Genomic DNA, 25290 nt, shown 5'->3' with positions numbered 1-25290 from the left:
AGTTCCGTTGCTCTAAGTTTGACAAAGAGCGTTCTTAATGTGCCTTGTAAACTGATCTATGTTTCCTGCCTGGCAGCTAAGAGAACCTGTTATGCTTAGGCCACTTCACAGTGAAGAAGACAGAGATGCCATTTTTGAGTTATTGTAACTAGGGATGTAAAATCCCAATTAATTGGCTAACCAGTTAAGCATATTATTTAATCTGTCAACTCATTAAAGGAGGATAAGCAGGGGCTGCTCCAGCTCAGCTGGAGTGCCCCCTACACCTGGGCTGTACCTCCCTCCTGCCCCCCTCACCTCAACAGGGGCTGATCCAGCCTGGTCAGAGCAGCCCCTGCCTGTGGGAAACCCTGGCCCACTGTGGACAGAGACTGCTCTTTCCAGGACATTGGAGCAGCCCCTGCCTTCAGAGGGCTGGGATTCCCCCTATAGGCATGGGCTGTTCTGACGCCCCGGCCGGAGCAGCCCTTGTTCGCAATGGGCCCTCCATAGAGCTAGAACAGCGTCCAATGTGTGGCAGGTGGGGAGTTGCTCCAGTCTCACTGGTTAACCTTAACCTCTGCCCACCAGAGGAGGTGAGCAGTGGAAGCGCTACATGGATGTTCTTAAGAACACCTTGGTGAAGTGTGGCATTGACACTGAGACCTGGGAGAGGCAAGTGAAGGATCGAGTAACCTGTAGGACCACCATCAGGAATGGTGCTGAACACTTTGAGATCAAGTGAGGTCTCCATGAAGAAGATCAGCAAGCCCAATGTAAGGAGTGTGCCTGGGACTGTATTGGCAGCTCTGGGGTTGGTGCCGCTGGAGATAGAGACCTCACATATAGCCACTGTCAGAGAGTGTTCCTTGCCAGAATTGGCCTAATTTCTCATTTGCCTACTCATCATTTATTTGTGTCCAAGGGGAAATTTTACTCGATGCAAGGAATCCCAGAGAGAACCTTAACCACTTACTAAATGGTTAACTTGTTAAACCTTCACATCTCTAATTGTAACACAATATTTCTAACTAGAGAAACAGAATAGCTGTGACAATTAAGATTGATAGAGTCTTAGATTTTAAGGCCAGTAGGGACCATTATGATCATTCAGTCTGACCTTCTGGAGACTGCAGGCCAGGGAACTGCACTTAAAAATTTCTGTATCGAGCCCATAATTAAACTGCTTTTGGTTTTAGTTCAGCTCAGACAAGTGAAGTGTTGGTAACTAAATTTGGGCTTGATCTTTGAACAGATGATCTCATTTTAAATCAAGGGAGCTGCTTGTATGAGGAAGATTTATATGCATGAATAAATGCTGGCAGGATAGGACCCAACAGTAATCCAATGGAATCATTCCTATAACCATTAATTACTGAAAGACCAATTCCTGCTCACATGAGTAAATCCTACTAAAGTCAATGAAAGTTTTGCCTGGGAAAGGAATAAACAAACACTTAATGATTTGGCCTCTAGTTTTAAAAATAAGCTACTTTTTTGGGTCTAGTATTGTTTCAAGGTTTAACTTGCATTTATGAAGGGTTATCTTGTGCATTGTAATATGTAGGAGCAATGTGGGTAATATTGCATATATGCACATCAGTATATGTAGATATCAGCTATTTAATATATTGGCAGTGGTGTATTTAATGAATGTTACATTATTTCTGGAGTTATAGATGCAGACTTTGTTTCAGAAAGCGTTAGTATTCAGCAAAGTCAGCTGTACATCTGTTGCCATTGAGGCATTATTACTGCACCATTGACTCTTAGGAGGTCAAGACTGCAGATAGGAACACTATGTTTCCATGATCCCTTTTGGTAGACGCCTGGATGAATGAGATCCTGGAAATTAATGCACTGGATGGAAATGTTTATAACATTTATACAGTTGATGCACAAAGGTATAGGAATATGCACAATGACTACCTGTATCACGATTGTGAGAGAGCATGTAGAGAGAATACACAGCTAGAGAGCTGAGATAAAGAGGAAGACTTAGCCAGTTGCTAGATTCAAAGGTGCCATTTTGCTGCTGTCGAACTTCCATGGATCATGGGATTTAGATCTGTGCAAATGGGATGGCTATGCAATTGCACCTTTTGAAAATCTGACTCTCTTTAGAATGTTTTTGTAATGCAAAATTCCAACCTCACAAGAGTAATTGGTTAGAGCCCTTCTGATCCAAAGATATGTGCTCCATGTCATCATCTGTGCATCATTTTTGTGGATAGTGGAGAGGATATTTATATGATTGCTTAGGACTTTACTTGCCAGCAGGGCCTGGCCCATGGCATCCAGCTCAGGCAGTGTGCTCAGGTCTGGCTGGGGCTGGGTGGCAGCTTGGAGTGGGCTGTTCAGCACCCACTCATTGTGCCATTTCTCTTCTAATGACTCGGACCCCATAGGCAGCAGTGGTGTCGCCGTGGTGGCTTGGAATGGCAGTGCTGACCATGTTCCCAGCCCACTGTCAGCTGACGGTCAGGGCAGTGAGTCCCTTATGACCGGCTGAAGTTCTTTTAAATTATGCTTGGTTGTGTTACAGCAACTGAAGGAGTCAGGTTAAAGCTTAAACAGTTACTATTTTATTGTTACAGGGTAAACTTAGTTGTTAAATGCTACTGCTGTGTTACAGATAACACAGACACTACAAAGGACAGGACAGAAATTACACTAATAAGTCACTTACAGGTACCATGAAACCCTTTTGGTTCTCTGAGCTCTTATTAAATGCATGCAAAATAGACACATAGCAGGTACATATTCTCACCCCTGCATTCCAGACTTGGCGTGGCCAGCATCTTTCTCTCAATCCCTCGGGAAGAAGTAGGGCGAGGTTGGGCGTCCCACAGACCACGGGAGACAATCAATACCTGCCAGCAGGTATAGATGATTGGAGCTCAAATGGGGTGGGCTGCTGAACCTCTTTTTATACACCTTGGGTCATGTAGGCTTCTTCCTGGTTTCAAGTGGCCAATCAGGAAAAATGGCTTTGAACACCAAGTTTCCCACGAAGGGTGCAAAGCATAATTTACACCTAGGAAAATGCAGACAATGGGCACCTCTGGTATGTGATAGGCGAATATTCCTCTCCTGGGACAGTGCAGGCGTGTCAATTACTGGTACTAGCCATCAGGGCGATGGGAGGCCCTGGGTCGTCAGCTAGCCCATTTACTGTCTGGTTTCTGTTTATGGTAGAGTCAGGGACAGGCAGCACACCTGCGTTCCCAGGGCATCAAAGGCTGACTGCCTTTCTCTTGCTCTCTGGGGGGGGGGGGGGGGGGAGGGACAAGATGGGGTTCGTGGAAAAATAAGATGGGGTTTGTGTCTGGCTACACCCACCAGTTGCAAAGCGTTTGGAGTGGGTGGGGCCCTGGTGCTACCCTCCTCTGCCCTGCTGTGATAAAACATGTACTGCTACTACCTGTTGCCATCGCAAGCTCTCAAGATCAACATGCAATTAGACATCCCTTCCCTGTGCTGTCTTTTATCTCCAGTTCCAGTCCTTGTACGGCCTCTTCCCCGTGATATCCTGCCCACTAGCTCTGTTGACTGAGACTGCTTGCTGTTGCGGGTGTGGATGTAGATAACAGGTTAAAAGACAGCTAGCAGGTTACATGTCAGATTGCAGGTTTATCCTGGTGATTGGAGCTATAGTATGAATTCTCTATTCACCAGTTTGGAAGAGGATGCTAGCTGTGTTGATATTGCAGCTGGGACCAAACTAAAACTTGAGGTCTGTCTCTCATATCCCTGTAATGGGTACAATTCAAACTGCATCTGAACTTCAGACTTAAATCAGAATATCGTATCCCTGAACCAGCACTGTATCTCTGAATTTCTCAAAACTTTGTATGTTTGGAATCTGGACTGTAATCCATTTTCTCCCAATGTTGGGGTGTTTGAACTTCTGTAGTGGGCTGATATGAGGATATAAAATTTGAAATTGGGTCTCTGTTTTTGCTTCAGGCCCATTTATAAGAAAAGATTAGTTTTCTTGCACAAGAACGAGATAAGCTGTGTATAGTTCCAGGTAGATTGGGTTTTTCTACTTTCTGGAAAGTGAAGCAAGTATCAGCCAAGCTTCTCTCTTCAGGGTAGATGGGAGAGAATGAGAGAGGGTAACTTTACTCTTGAAAGCTGTATGTTTTCTCTCCATTAATAATATTTTTTGCACATTTTCCCAAAACTCTTTAATGACTCTCAAAAGGTCAATAACTTTATGGGTTTTGTGGAAGAGATGACATTGTTGCAGTTCCTTATTTTCAGATGTTTCATAATAACTTTGTTTCTTCATAAAGAATTGATAATCTCTGTATACAGCTTTCCTCTGTACATTTTACAGAGGATGTACAGGTAGGAAAACTAAGCCAAAACGTTCAGTGGTGCTCACCTTTTCCTGCTATTCCTGCCCTGATTATATTTCCAATAAGGCGGGTTATTTTGTTCTTCACAACTGCAAACGTAGTAGTCCTATGAGAAGCTGCTAGTACTGAGACAGGTGATGAATGAAGAGAGAAGTAATACTCAAACAAATTAATGAAAATCTTCTGTCTGATCATATTTAATTTGAGTTGTATTTCTTGAATAAAATGTTAAGCAAGTCAGCATGAAAAATAAAACCTTGCACTTGTTGAATGATATTTCCTATTTTTGGATACCAGTGCCCTCTGCTGGAAGGAATCAGAACTGCTCATCTGTGTGTCATTGGCCTCTATTGCTAACAGCAGTAGTAAAGTAAAAGTGCCACCCAAGAAATTTTAGCACCAATAGTAGGTGCCTATAGTTTTTGGAGAATGACCTGAATTCTTCCATCCCTGATACATTGTGATTATAAGGGGCTAATTATGCAGTGATATTTGTGAACCTTCAGTATTAAAAGGAGGAGAGCGAGGAAGATCTCCCTGCTTATATGTTTTAGGTATAATTGATGAATGTAGAAGTGGGCACAAGACAGGATCCAGGTTCAGGTCTGGATTTTAAACACTTCCAAATTTGGGCTTTTTGAATTGAGGGGCTATGGCTTACATATAGAGAGAACCAAAAATGTTTTTATCCTATTGCAGGCCCTAATGATGATATTCAGATCCAGAGTGTTGGAATTCAGTGTTCTGATGCAGACTCCATAGTAGGGGTTTTGGTACCTCTACACCTTCCCAAAGGAGATGCTGAGGCTCACTTGATGTTCTGTAGCCAGAGGAGTCACTGATAACAGTTCAGGTTTCATTGCTCTTCAGTGTGTTTCTGAGATCCAAACTGAGAAGTTTCTCTTCTTCCTTGTCCAAGTGGAAAGCTCTGTTTGAAAGGTTGTAGTTTGTTTTTGCAATCCCTTAAAAATTACATCTTTTAAACTATTTCCTTCAGATGAGGAATCCCTCCCGCTCCCCTCCCCACCCCCCCAACTTACCAAGCAATCAAGCACAGCTCACAGGAAAGCATTGGCCTTTTGGGTTCCTTTGAACTGAAAACCAGAACATTACTGCAGAGGGTGGCCATGGTGCCTTCAACCTGGTCACTGTGTGAAAACAGGGCAAGGGTCTGTAATTATCCCCAAGAATAGAACTTTCTCTAGGTTAATTTTGAAAGACATGGCATAGAAAGGCTTTCAGCATGAAGCGTCCCCTAAACCCAGGCAGGTGATTACAGCAGGTCATGCTGACTCCAGCTTTTAATATTTATCACCAGAGGTCCAAGTAAAAGTGGATGAAATGGCCTTCTGCCTCTGTGGGAATTAATAAGAACTGTTTTTATATTACCACTGTTATTTTCCCCACGAGGAAAAAAATAGGGTATGTTCAGCACCCATTGGCAGCCTTGCAGATCAGCGTAATCATTCACATGGGTGTTCTGAACAGCTGGCAGTTCCCTCTAAGTATCCATGCCCCAGCTGTAGGAAGAGACTTCAGATGCTCCCTCCTGTTGCCCCTTGGTCAATCAGAGCCTGGGATAGGGGAGCACATAAAGTCTCTTGCTCCCTGCCCGGTCCTGCAAGGGAGTGCAGCACTTAGTCAACCACCAGCTGAGCGGCAGTTGACTTTAATGCTGAGCCCCTTGCAGGGCAGGAGGAGACTTCACACACTCCCTCCTCCCTCAAGCCCTGATTGGCCTTGGGCCTGGGGGAGCGTAGAGTCTCCTCCCATCCTACCCTCACCCTGCAAGGAGTGTGTGGCGCTTAGAAGCACCCCACGCTCCTGGAATGGTTGGAGGAGACTTTGCACTCCACCTCTCCCAGGCAATCTGGGCTTGGGAATGGGGGAGAGGGGGAGAACGTGAAGTCTATTGCCAACTCCTGCCCTATAGTGCAGAGCCTGCAGCGTGTAACTGCTAAGATTTTAACGGTTACAAGTTTACTCAGTTAACCATGTTTTAATATCCCTGTTAACTAATAGTTTTAACAAACAAAAGAAGGCTCCATATTTGTCATCTGAAGAAGTGGGTTGTGCCCATAAAAGCTCCTGATACTATCTACATATTTTTTGGTTCATCTCCAAGGTGCTACAGAACCATTGTTTAATTTTTTTTTTTTTTTTTTAAGTTACAGACTAACACAGCTATCCCTCAGAGACTTTTAAACAAAAGAAGGGTTTAACTGATAGTCGTGTTTTTGTATGGATGAAGGTAAGCCAGATTCAAATAAACAAAAGACCGCTTAAAGAAACTGATGAGCTTGTGTGTCAAGAGTTGATATGAATCCCCAGAAGGTGTGTTGTAATTTCTATAGAATTACTGTTTTGCCTCAGAAATGTATGAAAGATGTATGAAAGTCTGGCTGTTGCTGAGAATGTGGTGTTTCTGGTTGTAGTTTTGCTAAAACAAAGTTGATTACAGTGGTGAAAGAACACCTTTTATAATACCTTTCACAAACAGATGTCTTTATTTTCAGGTCATGAGGTCTTTACCTTGTGGGGAGGGAACCTTGCACTTATAAATATCACATTAAAACTGACAAGTTTACCAAATCAGCATCTTTCACATCAACTTATAGTTTGCCATTCCTGCAGCAGAAACCATTTATTGTTTTTGCTGAATTTCATTTTTTAAGATGAAGACTAAGAAGCATGCTTAGAAACCTGAAAATTCTTGTGTGCAGTAAAGATGATTTAACAAAGCTAGCTTGGAATCTAATTGATGGTCTGTGTCATCTCCATTGTGTGTCTACCAGTAATTTGACATCTTTCCTACTTGATTTACTTTTCACACTGCAATCCCAGTGCCTCTCCCCACCCTCCATGGTGCAGGTATCACATATTTCATTTACCCTATGTTTAAACAGCAACACTCCTTACAATCCAAACAAGTCAGTCATCATTAAACAATGAGGAGATCAGCACTGAAGGGGGTTAAAGGTGGAGCTTGGAGAATTGACTGATCACAATTTTACTAAAGACTTCCTGTTTAAGAAAGAATGCTTTCCTTTGGAGCGGTGATGTGGTGTTCCCTGTAAGGCTATGGAGGTAGTGTAAGTAAACCATTGACCTAGACCAGGGGTCTCCAAACTACGGCCCGCGGGCCGGATGCGGCCCGCGAGGCCCTCTCATCCGGCCCGTGGAGACCTTTTTGTCTGGCCCCGCCTTCTTCCGCGTGCCGGCGAGATTATCCCTGAGGCGCTTGAGTCCGAGCATTGGTGTCAGTGGGAGAAACGGATTCGCAGGCGGCTGTGCGAGGCCCCAGCGCGTGCACGGGACAGCAGGTAGCCCAGGTCAGGGACGGCTCCGCGTGCTGCTTGGCCGGGCGGGCGAAAAAGGGGGGTCTCAAAGGCGGGCTCTGGATCAGACCCGGCGGCAGAGGATCGCGGGAGGCTGGACGGAGGGGAGGAAACCCGACGGTGGTTTCTCAGGGGCTAGGAGCGAGGGGCTACTTCTCCGGGGGCGGGGCTGAGGAGCTGGTGCCCATTGCAGGAGGCGGTCTGGTTGCGGTGGCACAGTGATAACGTGTCTGCTTTCAAACCAGCTTTTCCCATTAAAATGCATGCCCCTTGTTCCATGGGGCTATGTTACAAATTGTCACCTCATTCCCTGCATGATAGGAGAGCGATCACATCTCTTCAAGTGTGAGTGTCTTAGGCTGAACATATTGCCAGGATTATGTTGCTGACAATTTTCATCACATTGCGCAGGTGGAAATGAGTTCTCAGCAGTTTCCCCGTTCTGGAGCCCCTCCTGCAGGACTAGGACAAGCACCACCCCCAATTTCAAACAGTGATTTCTAAAGCCAGAAATGTCTGCTATTTTGGCATCCAGGAAACAATTTCACCATTCACACTAATACAGGTGTTCATGTGTAGTGTATCAATGTGTTATTAAATAATAACTGAATAAAATAATATTAAATAAATAATTAAAAACAACATCCATTTTTTGATTGTTTTTTATTTGGACCTCAAGTGTGTAGTCGGCCCCCGAACTGCTGTTTGATAGTTAATGCGGCCCTCGGGCAGAAAAGTTTGGAGACCCCTGACCTAGACTCATGAGGCATCTAATCATACTATCTAATAAACCATCTTGTTAGTCTTTAAAGTGCTACATAGTCCTGTTTTTTGTTTCAGCTAGACCAGACTAACACGGCCACATATCTATTACTAATAAAGATGGGGCATTTGTAACAAAACACTGTGGGCCTTCTCTTATGTAATACCTCTCAAGCCAGGAGAGGGGAGTTTATAATTCATCTAGTAGAAGGTTACAATGACAACTTCTTGGAAGCTCATGGCTTGCACCTAATTTACATGAAAGGGAATAGATTGTGTTACTCCTCTTCTTTAATACAGAGGTTTGGCCCACAGAGACTATAGTTTCGAGTATACAGTACTGTCTAGATTGAGATGAAACGTTGCACCCTTGGAACTACAGATTGTGTGTTCCGCCTTCTAGGGTATTTTGTTTGAGCAAAGAATGAGTTATTTAAAACGCAGCACACTTCAGTTATGTTCAAATATCCTCAGCTGGCAATGATTACATACCAGGTCTTGAAAATAAACAACATAAGAAACAAACTGGGATGTGCTGTAAAGAAAACAGTGTGGGTTGCCGAGGGTTGCCAAAGTTGGTGAGACAAATCAGTAACTTACAGGATGTGGGATCCTGTCTGATTCAACATCTAAACAGCTTAAGTATTTGGTACCTGTGTGTGCCTCTTCATGCTTCACTCTATATGCAGAATGTTTTCCAGCTGTGTTTGTGACATGACTGCTAGCTGCAGCTTCTCCTCCCATGCCATGTACTCTTGCACCCAGTACTTCAATTGCAAGGAGAAATTGCCTCGGAAATTCTCATGCTGTCTCCTGGTGTAGATAAACTGGGGGGGGAGGGGGGGGGGCGGTCCTGTGTGAAAGACACAGCTAATTTTTGCCAAGCAAGCACTGATCATCCTAACGCCCTTCTAGAAATTGTTGCAACTGCCTGGATATGTTTCCTTTGGCAAAGATGCCTATTTCTGATTTTCCTGGTGTCCTTGAAAGAAAAGATACCATGCAATAGCAATGTGTTACTCCCTTTGGCGAAAACAATGGGTACTGAATTGTTAGAGCTGATGATAAAATTAGAGATGTGTGCTGGTCTTTTATTTAATAGCAAAGCATGTGTAATCGGTATATGGCTGGCCTCTGGTGTTTAAGAGAATTTCTTCCTGTTAACCAGCTTGATATTTGAGATGAGCTGATGTTCTTCTACTAGCAGTTCCCAGATGTTAGTTCTAGGACAGTGATTCTCAAAGGGAACCTGGGGTTCCCGGGTGCCACAAGCAGGTTTCAGGGGGTCAATCAGGCAGGGCCAGCATTACTTGCTGGAGCCCGGAACAGAAGGCTGAAGCCTGGATGCCTGAGTCCTGCCACTTTGGGCTGAAGCAGAAAGCCTGCTCAGTGTAGTTTCATAAGGGCTGCTATGGCATGTGGCTCTGAGCAGTTGCCCTGCATGCTATCCCTTAATACTAGCACTGGCTTGTTATATGCAGAAAAATAATTACTGTGGCACAAGTGGGCTATGGTGTTTTTAGAGGATGTTTGGGGGGGTAGGGTGTGGGGGGGTGCTTCAGGGAAAAAAAAGAAAAGGTTGAGAATCTCTGCTCTGGGAGCTACCCCTAACAGACAAGCCATTGAAGGGCTTCTGTTAAATTGGTCGTCTTGCTTTTGTCATGACTCAGCCTATCCTCCATTTAACATTTTTTTGAGGGGGAAAAATTTTTTGAGTTCACATAGCTTACCTGACAACTGGGGTTGTACTTCTACATTCTTAGACCTCTAAAACATTAGGGCAGTTGCTATCAACCTTTCCAGACTACTATATCCCTTACTGGAATCTGATTGTGTTGTCTTGGCGAGAAATCATGGTAGATTTGGTTCATATGGTGCTGAGCTAAACACCTGGAACTTGGCCTTATTCCCCAAGTTTCACCTCACTTAAAAAAACCTACTTGAGCGTACAAAATTAGGCATAAGAACCCCAAAGTATCACAGTACACACTGTTATGAAAAATTGCGTTTGTTCTCATTTTTGCCATACAATTATAACATAAATCCTTGGTTGAAAACTACTGCATTTGGGCTGGATCTGACTAAGGATGTTAAATATCGGTTAATTTACTAGTCGATAGTCAATGGAATTTCCATTGACTACTCGACTAGTCGATAAGCACTTCTGCATTCCTCCTTGCTGTGGCTCTTGTACATTTCAAAGAAGGAATGTGAAACTCAGCATGCAGCCTGGGGCCAGCAGGAAGTCCCGCTGGCTCTGGGATGCATGTAGCATGCCAGGTTTGAAATGTACAAGAGTCCCCAGTGGGTGCTCTTGTGCATTTCAAAGTGGAGCCCCCCAGCTGACTCTAGGCTCCATGCTGTGCTGCTGCTTTGAAATGCAATGTGGAGCTTAGGGTCAGCTGGGGACTCCCCAGCTGACTGTGGGTTCTGAGCCGCATTTCCCTACAACCCAGATTCTGGGGAAATGCTGCGGAGCCTGGGATCAGCTGTGGAGTCCAGCTGACCACAGGATCCATGGGGCGCTCCCGCTTTGAAATGCCCCTTAAAGGGACAGTGCCACATGGATCCCAGGGTCAGAGTCTTGTGGCGCTGCTGCTTTGAAACTCTGAAGCGGCATTTGCTTATCGATTAGTTGACTAGTCCTTAACATTCTTAGATCTGACTTGAAATGATGAACTTTTGGATACTTTATTAATAGGAATCACTCCATTAGTATGGAGCAGGGGGACCTGTAACGATGTGTTCTGTAACAGTGCAACTGTTAGAGATCTCCTTTAGCTTGCAATAATAGTAAGTCCTTTATCTTTTCTATGGGTCGAGCCATAACAGAGTCGTCATATTACCAGTTACCTGAACCAGTGCTGCTGCAGTGGTGGTTGTGGTTTCCTGTCCATACTGGGGAGAAATTATTGTAGACTTCCTCACCTTGTGTTAAGCTAAAGACCTACCTGGCCCTAAAACCAGCTTAGAAGAACTTGAGATGATGCTTGTTTGTGCAAGAACATCATATTTTATCAAATAGCTTGTTGCGGTGCATTTTAGTTTAGCTTAGGCAATACCTTGGGGTCAGTGCACAATAGAACATCCTCGAGTGTAGTGCTTGCTTGCCTCGCTGGTCTGCCAGTACTTGTGTTTGATGCATTTCATGGCACAGTGCAAGGCCAGTCTGTTCACTAAGCGTTGACTTGAAGATAATTGGAAATGGAGAGCAACCTTGACTCAGTGGTTTGTGGATGGAGTGTTTTCTGTAATACTGTTGTTGCTATGGAAAATTAGCTAGAGGATTGGGTGGTTGTCTATTGATGCTGCCTACTGAGGGCAGAGGCTTGTTATGTTCTGTGTGTGTGTGTACTGTGTGTGTGTGTGTGTGTGTGTGTGTGTGTGTGTGTACTGTGTGTGTATACATTTAATTATTTTACAAATCTGTACACGTGCCTAACAGTTTTTGCAGTGAATGAGGTTATTCTTTATTTGTTACTGTTATTTATTATTGCTGTTCGAAAGGGCCTGTGAAGCGCTTGCAATTTCCCCTTGCCAAAATAGTTTTCAATCTAAGAAAATTTGTAACGTAGGAAGGGAGAGGGATGCAGTCAAAGTATATAGATGGGTTTTTTTATGCTTTATATGTTGTTTGTGTTGATGTTATACACATCACTCTATATGCAGATGTTCCTTGGTCTTTCTATTGTGTTGACCATCTTGTTACTATTACAAAACTATCAAAAAAAATCTAGGGGCCTCAATTGAGATGAGGGCCCCCTGGTGCTAGTTGCTCTGCATGACCATAGTAAGAAGCCAGGTCTCTTCTTGAGGAGCTTATAGGTTCTTATTAGACACAACAAAAGATTGGTGGGGAAAACCAGTATTCACAAGATATATAGAAACATGAATTAGGATAAATGATTGTGCATGTTAAGAACCGTGCTTTGTTATATATGCAGAATGTGTTCAAGCTGAGTTTTAGAGATGAGTGCTAGCTGCAGCTCTCCCTCCCCCTCTTTCCCCACATGCCATGTTGTAAGAAGCATGGACTTGTAGACCTAGCCTACAGCAAACTTTGCATGACCTTAGGCCATTTGAGACATGATCCCTAGATGTATTTAGCTCCCGCAATCACTGCTGTGTAATCTTTCTGTTGATCATTTCTTCATTGGTTAAGTCGGACATAATCATTCACACGGGTGTTGTGAGACCGTGGTTTGGAATTTTTAAACTGGAGTCACCCAGCAGGGTTAAAACAAAAGGAAGAAGTACTTCTTTTGCAAAATGCACCATCAGCCTGTGCAGCTTATTGCCAGGGGGATGTTGTGATGGCCTAAACTATAATTTTGTTTTAAAAAAAATTAGATACGTTTGTGGAGGATGTATCTATCAATGGCTATTAGCCAAGATGGTCTGGGATGCAACCTTATTGTTCTGGGTGTCCCTAAGTCTGCAGCTACCAGATGCTGGGCCCGGGAATGGATCACTAAATAATTTGTCCTGTTCATTCCACCAGAAGCATCTGATGCTAGCCCAGTTACTGGACTAGATGGACCATTGGTCTGACCAAGGATGGCCATTCTGTGTCCTATCTCTGATGTCTCCCATGTCTGTTGGAAGTTTTTAAAATGTTTTAGGATCCTTTGATGGAAGAAACTTTATAATTAAAAGTATTTTACATTAAAGACTTGACTGTCCACTCTATATGACTAAACTTCTTGTGGTTGAGCAGTCCCTATGTCTTTATTATACGGCACTCTTTTTTTTTTTCAGAATTTCCTGTGAGTGGCTGAATGCCCCCCTTTCCCTTTGATTTCAGTGAAAGTTAAAGGATCAGGTACTTGGAGACCAAGGCTTTCCACCTTGGCCTGTGTTAGAAAACCGTGCCATGTATAATCTTGCATCAAATACAGCTCGCCTCCCTTTCTCTCTCCCCTCTGCTGATGGTCATCCTGTATTTTGCACTGAATCAAGAGAGTTCAATCATAGAATCATAGAATCATAGAATAATAGGACTGGAAGGGACCTCGAGAGGTCATCGAGTCCAGCCCCCCGCCCTCAAGGCAGGATCAAGCTCCGTCTACACCATCCCTGACAGATGTCTATCTAACCTGTTCTTAAATATCTCCAGAGAGGGAGATTCCACCACCTCCCTTGGCAATTTATTCCAATATTTGACCACCCTGACAGTTAGGAATTTTTTCCTAATGTCCAATCTAAACCTCCCCTGGTTTATTCAACAGACTTAGTTGCAAAATGTGACCAAGACCCTAATTCTGTAAGGAATCATTTTTCCTTTTTACAGTATGTGTTGGGCAAGGGTGACTCCCTTAATTCAGCCAACTGGCTGTTTTCAACCATGGTTGACAATAGCCCGATCCATGGACGGAGGGCTTTCCAGTATAGACTCGGTATGCTTTTTTAAAATGCCAGCCCATCAGTCCATGACTGTTGAATACATTAAAGATCCCCCTGGTGTGACTTTGACACATTAACCCTCCTACCAAGCCAGGAAATTTACTTTTTATGAGCTGTTCAAGCAGAGTATTCTTGTTGGTGGTTGTGCATCATCAAAAGCTGTTAAGATACACCTCTCATCTTACTGTCTGAAAGTCAAGTAATTCTCTGGATAAAGTAAACACAGTGTGTTCTCAATTATTCCTCTTCTGGGTTTGACAATAAAAAAAATAACTCCCCACCCCTTTTAAAAAAGTGCAAACATGGATTTTGTAACATTGGTTTTTAAGAAATCCATTATCAGGGTTTTTTCCCCCTGCCTACTTGACTTCTTTCCTCCACATACATTTGGTGAAATGACTTTATTTTTTCCCCTTTTGAGGGTGAATTTCTGACAGGACTTTTCATATCCAAATCATTGCTTTCACGTGGATGCAAGATAATGGTGTAAGTCTGAGTGTCGGCTCATGTGCTGCTCTTATCCGCTTATTAAGTGTGATTAATAGAAACATTTATATTCATTCAGCATTTGAAGTGATTTGCATTTATTTTTTTCTCAATTTTTTTTTCTCCCTCTCTCTTCACCCTTTAGTACTGTTATTCTGATGACTCAGACATTGGAGAGATTATTTCATGGTGAAGCAGAGACTAGCTTTTTTGCATGACAGACAGTTCTGTTCTTTCCGTCATATGTGGCTGCATGAAATTGGTACTTCAAATGGATTACAAATTATGAAAGTACTCTGTGTGCAGTCTGTGATAATCCATGTTTTGGTTTGTTACATTAAAATGTAGCACTGTAATTTAACAACATGAAAATCCTAGGCATCCTTAAATATTTGGAGAAGAAGTGCATTTGCATCTGATCTGCTGCCAAGCTAAAATTCAGATTAATTTCTGGCCCAGATTCTCACAGGTATTGCAGAGGAGGAGAGGAATTGCTGTACTTCAGCAGACTCCATGAGAATCCTGGTTCTAGATCCAAATTTGGTTGGGCTTCAGAGAAAACTAAAGTTCATGTACTTCCAAGTCCAATGACAGTAATATTACCATGAAGGCATGTGTATCATCCAGCTATTAGATTTTCTCTTACGTATTAATCTTCTTAACATTAACATGGACTTCCACTTCTTATGACATATGAATGACAATTTCTTCCATATCAAGAATTAGCTAAATTGAATCGAGCTGGCTATTACAGCTAAGCATTGCCAATAGGTGCACTTGATAAATGTCTTCCTGTAGTTTGTGTGTCCAGACCAGATGTTAATTCCTCTAAATTTCGTAGAGACAAGGGACAGCTTCTGACATAGTTTCTTTTTTTTGAGCCATAGGGTGTATTCATATGTGGTCAGAAAATCTTCATTCTGGCGTCCATTCTTAGCAGTTCCTTAGTCCAGGACCTTGTAAGGTCTGAATTGAATAACCTTATTGCTACCTCGGTTTGAGGTGAAAGCAGAATTTCCTGGAAGGTGGTCTGATCCTTACTGGATTGGGCCTTAGTACAGATATGGATAGTCATACATAATACAGCATATTGATAATCCCGAGCTGCGTGCATTTACATGCTTTACTTCTAAAGAACAGCCAAATGAGGCATAGACATCTGGTGGTGATGGAGAATGTTATAATAACATGTTTTTCCACCCAGAGTATCTCACTTGGGACAGTCATTGGATATTTTAGGGTTACCTGTCATCCATCCTGCCAGTATGTACATCTGTCTGTGAATGATTCCCTGAATTTGTATCGTGTATCTGTTCTAGTCAGCCTTGTGTAGAAATTGAGTTAAAGATTTAGTACCTTATTGCATAAGTAAATGCATAAAAGCCTCATCTGAACAGTGGATGTCATGTTTGTTCTTTCCCTTTTAGTAAATTTCCTATGGAAATAGTTGTGTAGACTTTTTTGTATTATTGTATGGGCTGCTTCTGTGGCTTCTGCTTTCTAGAAAAGCTCAAGGAAGGCTGACTTAAACTTGGGCCTGAAAGTTCCTTCAATTTTCGGAGACTCTGAGTTTATTATTTACTCTGTCTTTTGGTATCTGGTTGTTTGTCCTGAAAAGGTCACTTGGCTTCAAAGCTCTGTGGTTTATAAATCTTTATGAAACTGAATGAAATGCAAAGGTTTTTTTTTTTTCTTTAAAAGAGCAAAAATTCTCTGTTGTTTTTACACTAAAGGGAAAGGTATGTATGTTTGATGGGATGAATGGGTTTCACAAAACCTAATGTGAATAGAAATTTTTCTGTGATTTAGCTTTAAGTAAAGAGCCTTTTATTTTTATTTAAAAGTTCCCTACCATGTTGCAAACCAAAAACAAAGTGCTTGTCATATGTAGCAAACATGAAACTGACTAATCTAGTTTCCTTGTTGAAATGTAAAAATGAAATAATTTGCCTAAATACAAAAATACATTACATTTTAAATTCTGTTTTTCTTGATAGGCTAAACTGTGCTCAGCCCTGGGAAGATGGATTCAAAGTTCCCTTTGCTCTCAAGTGTAATGGATAGGCCAAGGGGCTTCTCAATATGGTGCTGGCTACTCCAAAATGAAAAGGCTCTGCTGCACAGACCAGCCAAACTGGCATCATGTGGGAAGAAATGAATGCTTTGCTCTTGAAAAGGGTGGTGTATAAGCCTATAGTTTTGGGAAGGCTATAAACCAATAGCTCTTGGGAAGGCTGTGATGCTGTATTTTGGAGGATGTGATGTATATTGCGTGCCTAGATTTTAAATCTATCAAAACTAAGATTTTCCATTCTGCAAAGACGGTTTTAGATAATTAAAATGGAAGGCACTTCAAAACTCTAATTTCTGTTTACGTAAATGTCCTTATTAAGTTTGTGCCATGAAAGCACAACTGTGACAGATATGGCTACCACTTGCAGTGTCTTTGTGGGCCATGTTGTATTTTATGTTTAAAGCATGAAAACTTCTCTAAGCCTTTATGATGGGGCTAGATGGTATGAGCTGTGGAATACAGGTGATGTGTATTTGTGTGTTTCTGTCTGCTCTGGGTGGAGGGTGTTTCCTATGAAATCTGGAATCACTCCAGGAGAGTGATTAATGCAAAATCCCAATGCTGGCTATGCGAATATCCAGCCTCTGAAGCTTGACTCCTGTATATAGGAGGAGGGACAGTTGTTACCTGTTTTCAGGAGATTGGGGGACAAAGCAGGACTCTTGGTAGAAAAGGCTGAGTTTAAACCAACCCAGAGCCTTCCTTATGGCAAGACAGACATAGTACGTAGTGTTCTACAGCTGCTCTGTCCTTTGCAGAGGGGTTAGAAAGGCTTTGGCCTACCAAACTCTCCATGTTGGAGATTGACGATTTTCGATTTAGTGAGCATTTAATTTCTTTTATTGTTTGTGTTATGTTTTCTTGGTGATGCTTTTTGTTCTAAGAATAAATGTACTTTGCTTTGGAATAGCTGTGCAGTCACTGGTAAAACATTGTCATTGTCCTGGGAGAGAAAGCAAACTGCAGGCACTGGCTGCCCAGCTGATAAGGCAGGAATCTGTAGTCAAAAGGAAGGATACCACTGAGACCTGAGTGAGCCTCAAGTGAGGAGGGGAGTTACAGATGCAGTTACCATTGAAAATGTGACACAATCTAGTCTGTTCTCTGTGATGGAGAATTTTGAACCAGTGTTGAAGTACATCAGAAGAGGAGGGGAAAGCACAAGTGACATTTAAATAATAAAAAATTAGCCCTAAGGTTAAAAAGTACTCTGGCTATCAGAGAAGAAAACAAAACAGAAAAACCACTTTATGACTCATAGTTTTCTTTTGATCCTTTAACAAGACGGCACGGCTAATTATCCTACTCTTTCTAAATAAAATGTGTTGATTAACGAAAATCAGCTCATGTTTGGTCTTTGGGATGAGGTTTAGTTGTTGAAAGATTACAAAGCTGTGATTGAACTGGGTCAGTTATCTTTGACATTTTGAGAAGGTGTAATTATGGGGAAAAGATATGGGAAAATTTTTTGTCTCAGGATCAGATTCTGTGAGGTCCTGGACACTTTGAACTGTTTGAAGGGAATGGAAGCTCAGGGCACTCAGCATCACATAGGATGGGGCCCCTGTAGAGATGTTTGCTTTTCTCCTGCCCAGTTAATTTTATATTTACTGTGGCTGGTTTTGGATTCCCCCTGCCTTCTCATTCTTTCAAAGCATGTTGTTGGAAACTTTGTCTCCTGAGCCTAATAGACCCTGTGTATACTGTTTTTCATATTTTCCCTAAGTGTTATAGTCTTAATCTCTAAAGGGTCTTGGGCCTTTGGCTTCCTGTGAGAACAAGATAATTACTCTCCAGTAGGCAACGCCTGACGTATAGTTTCAGTAGAAACCACTGGGACTCCAATCATTAGCATGGAACAATACGGTGGGTAAATGAATAAGCAGAAGTTATCATACTTCCTGCACAACAAGCTTTTGTTAGAGACAGTGAAATTTTTCATTGCTAGAGTTGTATAATATTATCACTTCTACAGCAAGCTGACTTATTCAGAACTTTTTTTTAGAGATCTTTTTTTTAACTGCACGCCTATGTTTTTTTTCTTGCTAAAGTCTTCTGAAGGTTTTGTAGTGGTAAGCTTGTGTTATACAGGCATCTACTGCATGTTGGCAGACATTTTGTATGGGGCTTTTCTATACTTTTAAAGCGTGATTATGATTTTTCATACACACCACCCACTTACCTTATGGAAGGAAGTAGTGCAGCTGAAAAGTACCTACATTCTGAAAGGAATTTGCTTATTTCACACTCGCCCACAAGAATCCTTTGTTGTGATTGTTAGAGCTGCTCCTGTTTGCCCCAGAGGTGGTGGTAATTCTACAGGATTTTTTTCTTTTTTCCTTATTTGCAAAACTGTTGATATAAAGTAATTTTAAGCTAGTGGGGTGGGAGTAATAGATTCAAGATAAGCGAGGGTAGGCTGGACCTCCCTGATCTGGCAACATCGGGACTGGTCAAGAGAATTTACTGGGTTGGGAGTGGTCTGCCATCAGCTCCCAAGTCCATGCTACTGGCAAGCTGCCCCAGCAGGCACCATGCCTTGCCCGTCCCACCAGACTGTCTGGGCTGTGTGCCCTGATGCTGTCGGCTCCCTGAGTGGCACAGGCTCTGGCTCGTGCTGCTTGCAGGGGCTGCCATGATGCTCCAGTCCCAGCCCCTGCTCCAAAATGGGAGCATTCCAGTTGATTTGCTCTTTTTGTTTGTTTCCAAATGGAGCAGCTCACTCCGCTATCAGATACTTCCTGGAGCTTTGAAAAGGGAGAGGTAGCAGACATCACAAAACACACTGAGCACAGTAAACCAGAAATACTGAGAAAATAATTAATAATTGAGACTAAGAAACACCTATTTTATGCTAAGCAGGGGTCAGTGTCAGGACCTGTCTAGATGGAGATATTGACCCATCATAGCTATAGTGGAATAATTATAGCAGAACAGTTACTCCTCTAGCTATGCTGGACAAGTTCTCTACCTACATGAGTGCTGAGCGCAGCTAGATGAGGGTCTCAGGTTTGCTGTGAAGCATTGGATTAACTCGGATAGTTTTAGAGCCTGGCATCATTTTTGGGGATATGGATACAAATTTTGTATCTGGTCAGGGCCCTACAAATAGGGCGTGTGTGTGTGAGTGCATGTGCTTGCATCTCTCTACATGTGTACGTGTATACCTACTTTCTCTCTGTCTCCCCCCCCATATATACATATATAAGGAGATATACATGTATATATGGGGGGGAGAGAGAGAATGAATAGTGTGTGTGTTCATATATGTGCACACACATGTGAAAATAATAAATTGTAGATTATTTAGAATATATCCTAGTGGTATTTGTACACGGTCATACTGGTGAGGGAGGTTAAAAACATGCAATTAATATTTAAATTGAGTTTCCTTGCTTTTGTTGATTGATTAGTTTTGTTGATTGAATTAGTAATGCCAAATTTGAAATAGCTATTTCAAATTAAGTGCTGTGTAGACACTTAATTCAAAATAGGGGGCCTCCAGCCCTTCCCAGGGAGCCCTGGTGGCCACTCAGGCACAAACAAGAAAACTTACTCTCCTCTCCCCTAGCCCCGGAGCCATTAAAGGGGTAGACCCTGGCCACAGTGCCTGTGCCAGCTCTAAGCCTGCCAGCCCAGAGCCAGCAGTGGCTACCGGGGCCCCTGACCCAGTGGCCCCAAAACATGAGCCAGCAAGCCACTGGCAGCCAGCCCTCCACCACTCCCCCGGAGCAGTCTGCCAGCTCCCAGGAGCCTGATGGGCTGGAGAAGGTGGGCGCCTTCCTGGTCCAGGGTAGAGATCATGGACCTTATTCAGGTTTGGCGGGGGATGCCCCCAATGTCCATGATCTCCGCACTAGACAGAGGAATGGGGGGGAGGGATAGCTCAGTGGTTTGAGCATTGGCCTGTTAAACCCAGGGTTGTGAGTTCAATCCTTGTGAAGGCCATTTAGGGATTTGGGGCAAAAATTTGTCAGAGATGGTACTTGTTCTGCTGTGAAGGCAGGGGACTGGACTCAATGACCTTTCAAGGTCCCTTCTAGTTCTAGGAGATAGGTATCTCCATTCAATTTTTTTTATATTACACATTTAACTTCAGCATGCTAATTTTTTTTGTTAATTATGGCTGTCACTTGTAATCAGGCAGTGGCAACATCTTCAGAAAGCTGATATTTAAATGTTCGAGATAAGTAGGCTGGTGGGGGTGCCTTTGATTATAAATCTTGATGCAGTTGCTTGAGTGTGTATCCATCCCCCTCGTTTTTTTCCCCTGCCTCCTCCTTCCCCCTCCATTCCAGGTGTGTAAAAGACACCTTTGGAGTCCAAAGATTTATTAATAGATTTAGGGTTGCCAGATGGTTTAACGAAAAATACCGGCACCCCCCCCCCCCAAAAAAACACCAGGAAAAAATTGAGAAAAAAGGGGGTGCTGCGCCTTTAAATGGCCCCATGCTCCTCGCTCCCCTGCCAGAGAAAAATTGGCAGGGAAAAATTGTCCCCGCTGGACTTCCATCTGAGGGAAACAGGAAATACCGGACATTTCACATGTTCGGTATTTTCTGTTTTTTTACTGGACGAGAGACCCGAATAATGGACAGTTGGGGCGAAAACCGCACATCTGGCAACCTTAGATAGATTCAGTGTTCTAGATTAGATAATATACTTGGGCAGGCTTGTAAACAGGAGGCAGAAAAGACACACCATAAAACTAGTGCAACACATTTAGGTTTGTCAGACTTTTTTTTTTTTTTTTTAATTTACAGTTGTGGGCAATTATGGCGGGGATCAGACAATGGGGGAGTCAGAAATAATTGCACTGATGTTGAGATTCAAAAAATTAAAGCTATACGACTGTGACAATATAAAATGTGAAATATCCTTAAATAAAACTTAAGTTTTATAGCAACATTTTTCTTTCTATGTCAATCTGTACATTTTTATTATAATTGATGGAAATATTTTTTTTAACAATTCGTATGAGTGTATAGTGGAATCTGTTTCTTGGTATTCTATTAATTAAAAAAATCGAATCCTTCTCATTTAACTATATTACACTGCTGTTTTGCCAGTCTAGTCCAAGTATCTTCCTCCTATAGACACTGCCACGCATTTTGCAATATTGAGCTTGCAAATTTTTCATTTAACCGATGCAATTCAACGCGTTTTTGTATAGGATTTTTCTACGCAGCAACTGGGACGATACTTCCCAGGGCAGACAGACCAATGCACCTCAGTTCTGCTTAGGTTAGTTTGCTAAAAATAACAATGTAGCCATTGGGTTAGCTGCCCAAGTACAATCCCAACCACCCTTGGTAAATACTCTGGCAGCTAGCTGGTGCCGCCCCGCTGCTGTGTTTAATGCACTAGTTTGATCAGAGTTAGTGTGCATCTGGGAAACATATTCTTGCTTCTGTATAGACAGGCTTGATCAACAACTGTAACTTCATCCCCAGGCTTGATTATTAACGTCAGCTGTTTCCTAGTTTTGTCTGCTTTTGTGGTTTTAATTCTCCTGTAAGTGGAGTGGGGGATGGACTGACATCTAGGGGGGAATAATGACCTGTAGGGGTTAGAGATGTAAAATCCCATTTAATTGTTTAACTAGTTAAAAATATGTTTCCCCAGTTGACCAAGAAGGGGTGCAGGTGGGGGCTGGAGTGTCCTCCTGGCTGCTGAGGCCCTCAAGCCCTTCGTGGACAGGAGCTGCTCCAGATGACTGGGACTGTGCCAGCCCACCAGTTAATGGTTAACCTCCTTTCCTATCCCTAGGAATCTTCTGACAAGCTTGCTACCATGGGCTCCCTCAGCACTTTACTCCTGATTCCAGATGCAGCAAGGGGTTGGTTCAGGTTCCCGTTGAAGTCCTAGTTCCACCCAGTTGTTGAGTGGTTTCATGACAGGGTCAGATGGGATGATTGTAAGGCCACCAGACAACTTTGTATGTGACCTTCCCTGTGATTTGGACCTGAAGTTCCAGAGGGGAGTGCCTAGAGTTGTGTTCTGTCCTGCTGCCTGTCATCCATCAAAGACAATCACACTATGCAGCTGTTCTCCCACCAAATACAGTTAAGTTTTGGTGAGGTGTAATGCCTTTGAATCCATGCTGTGAAACTTTTGATGAGTAAGTAGTTGCTTATTTTTTTCTTTCTCTGTTTATTTCCTTGCAGCCAACTGGGTATATGGAAAACTCCATTTCCTACAGTGCTATTGAAGATGTTCAGCTGCTCTCCTGGGAGAATGCCCCTAAGTACTGTTTACAGCTCACAATCCCTGGCGGTACTGTCTTACTGCAGGTACAGTAAACATGAAAGAACAACACTCCTGCTATTCAGAAGCTTCAGAGGGGTATCCAAGTTAGTCTGTAACAGGAAAAACTTAAACAACAAATACTCTAGTAGCACCTTAAAGACTAACAAAACATGTAGATGGTATCATAAAGCTTATCTTCTCACTCTCTTTTTTTTTTTTTATTCTTCCTCCCCTCCTTTTTTTTCTCTCCCCCCCTTCCCTTATTTATTCTTGGATCTGGACTTCTAACACTCCTGTCATCTGAAGAAGTGGGCTGTGCCCACGAAAGCTCATGATACCATCTACATGTTTTGTTAGTCTTTAAGGTGCTACTAGACTTCCTTGGTTTTTTTATCCTCCTCCCCCCCCCCCCCCCCCCCTGCTATTAATCGCTTTGATTCTGTTTTCTAAGTCTGAGGTATGAGCCCTGGTAGTGGGCAGATAATTCACTGTGGTCAAGTTTGTTTAATTATCACCTGATTTGTGTGAGGTGACACAGTCCGAGCAATTCAGGATTGTTTGGGTTGCTGTGCTTGCTACACGGACACGTGCATGTGTTTTAAAGTGATAGCGGATAACGGGAATTTTGGGGCCAAGATGATTTAATCCTTACAGCAGATTTTATAATAAAGACAGGGATTTTTGGGAGAATTCATGATTTTTAAGGCCCAAAGGGTCCAATCCAATGATCTAATCAGATGTCCTGAATAACACAAACTATATTATTTCACTCTGCAATTCTTGCATTAAGCACATAACTTCTAGAAAAATTAAATCTTATTTTATAAAGACATCCACTCACGTAAAGGCTTCAGGTGAGCTAGAATGCTGTTACATTTTAGAGAATAAAGCATTTTAGAAGGTTCAGTTAATCAGGAAGCTCAGCTCTCTGAACTTTGAAGTATCTGGAAATGTACCATTCCATTGCCTCTTTGTGGATGGGTGACCAAGGCGGTGATGTGGGTCAGAAATATGTATGTAGTTCTTTATGCAAGTATTTGTTTTAAAATAATCACCCCTCAAGGACACCTCAACTGCATGTCGCATTTACTCTTAGAACTCGCTCAGAACATTCTCAGTTTGAACAAGCTAGTTGGTCTTACCCACACTTTGCTTGATGTTGCAGAAAAAAGACAGTGTGGAGGATAGGCGTTGAGAGATAAGCATTTCATGGGAGATCTCCAGGGGAAACAGCATGGTTCAGTAGCTATGCCGCTAACTTTGGAGTCAGGGGATCTGGGCCTGTTTTGTTGCCTGTTGTCTTTGGGGGTGTGGGTGAAGACAAAAAACTTCCACCTCTGTGAGAGTTTTGTTTTTTCACCTTCCTTTATTGTGGCCAAAGAGCCAATGTTAACTCGGTTGTTTTGTGGAGAGAACTGTGTTCTGTCAGTATCCCACAATTCTTGGCCTGATGGCTGTGCTCAATGTTTTGTGATGTCTGCTACCTCTCCCTTTTCAAAGCTCCAGGAAGTATCTGATAGCTGAGTGAGCTGCTCCATTTGGAAACAAACAAAAAGAGCAAATCAACTGGAATGATCCCATTTTGCCCTGCTAGAAACACATCAACAGGGAGAAGGCTGGAGCTTGCTACAGGAGGAAGGCTGGAGAGACTGCTGTGCTGCTTTGACATTCCTCAGCACAGAGAGCTCTCAGAGATATTCAGGATGCTACTCCCAGCATCTGAGAGATGCTGTGGGAGAGCTCGGAGAGAATCCCAAGAAGCACAGGGATCAGCTCTGCCATTTGGTAACAGCCTTCAACTACCTGAAGGTGGGATAGGATGGAGAGAAGCTGTTCTCAGTAGTGACACATGGCAGAATGAGGAGGAATGGTCTCAAGTTGCAATGGGGGCAGGGGCGGCCTGTGAGCGTAGGCAGACTAGGCGGATGCCTAGGGTGCTGCCGCCCGGGGCACCCGATGATGACGTCACAGGGCGCCCGGGCACCTGATGATTACGTTACAGCCATTGATGGCCGTGCAGGCGGGGGACGTCAATCGCGCCTTCCGCCTGGAGTGCCAGCTGCTGCAGCCAGCCTCGGGATGCTCCTGAGTGGGGGAGGTCTAGGGTGGATATTAGGAAAAACTATTTCCCTAGGAGGGTAGTAAAGTGCTGCAATGGGTTCCCTAGGGAGCTGGTGGAATCTCCATCCCTAGAGATTTTTTAGTCCCAGCTTGAGATGATTTAGTCCCTGTCTGACTTTTTAGTCCCTGTCTGAGATGATTTAGTTGGGATTGGTCCTGCTCTGGGCAGGGGGTTGGACTCGATGGCCTTCTGAGGTTTCTTCCAGCCCTTGTATTCTGTGATCTATTAACATCGCACTGTGGGATGCTCCCATGTTGACAGGGGAGCTAGGAATGTGGCCATGAAATGTCAAGGAGGGAAGGCAGAAAAACCAGTTTGGCTGGTTTTCACTTTTGACCAATTTTGCATGTCAGCAGCACTTTTGTCACCAAACCATCCCCATGTAGACATAGCCCTGGTTTCTTTTGAGAGTTCTGCAACTGACATGCCATATCACTTTAGGTGAGACCTGACCTGAGCAGCTGTGCTAGTGCGTGTTCAGAACCTTTAAAAAATAACCTATTAATTTCT

At 43.1% G+C, this 25290-nt stretch overlaps 1 protein-coding gene across 8 annotated transcripts in view; it reads left to right on the top strand.

Annotated features, from left to right (window-relative positions):
• The window catches only part of CMIP (c-Maf inducing protein), a 201118-nt gene that overhangs the window by 77085 nt on the left and 98743 nt on the right, over positions 1-25290 (top strand). For 6 of the 8 annotated variants that reach the window (XM_006122667.4, XM_006122666.4, XM_025184432.2 and 3 more), the window contains exon 2: positions 22577-22702. The exons of 1 other annotated variant lie outside the window; for it this stretch is intronic. In XM_006122667.4, the coding sequence (XP_006122729.1) occupies positions 22577-22702 (126 nt within the window). Of the gene's footprint in view, positions 1-22178; positions 22475-22576; positions 22703-25290 lie in introns of all 8 variants that reach the window. One more of the 8 variants, XM_075939999.1, reaches the window with a different exon arrangement.

Source organism: Pelodiscus sinensis, chromosome 12 (assembly GCF_049634645.1).
Source record: "Pelodiscus sinensis isolate JC-2024 chromosome 12, ASM4963464v1, whole genome shotgun sequence".
Lineage (NCBI taxonomy): Eukaryota > Metazoa > Chordata > Testudines > Trionychidae > Pelodiscus > Pelodiscus sinensis.
The sequence above is the reverse complement of the archived record's forward strand: the minus strand, read 5'-3'. Positions and strand labels throughout refer to the sequence as shown.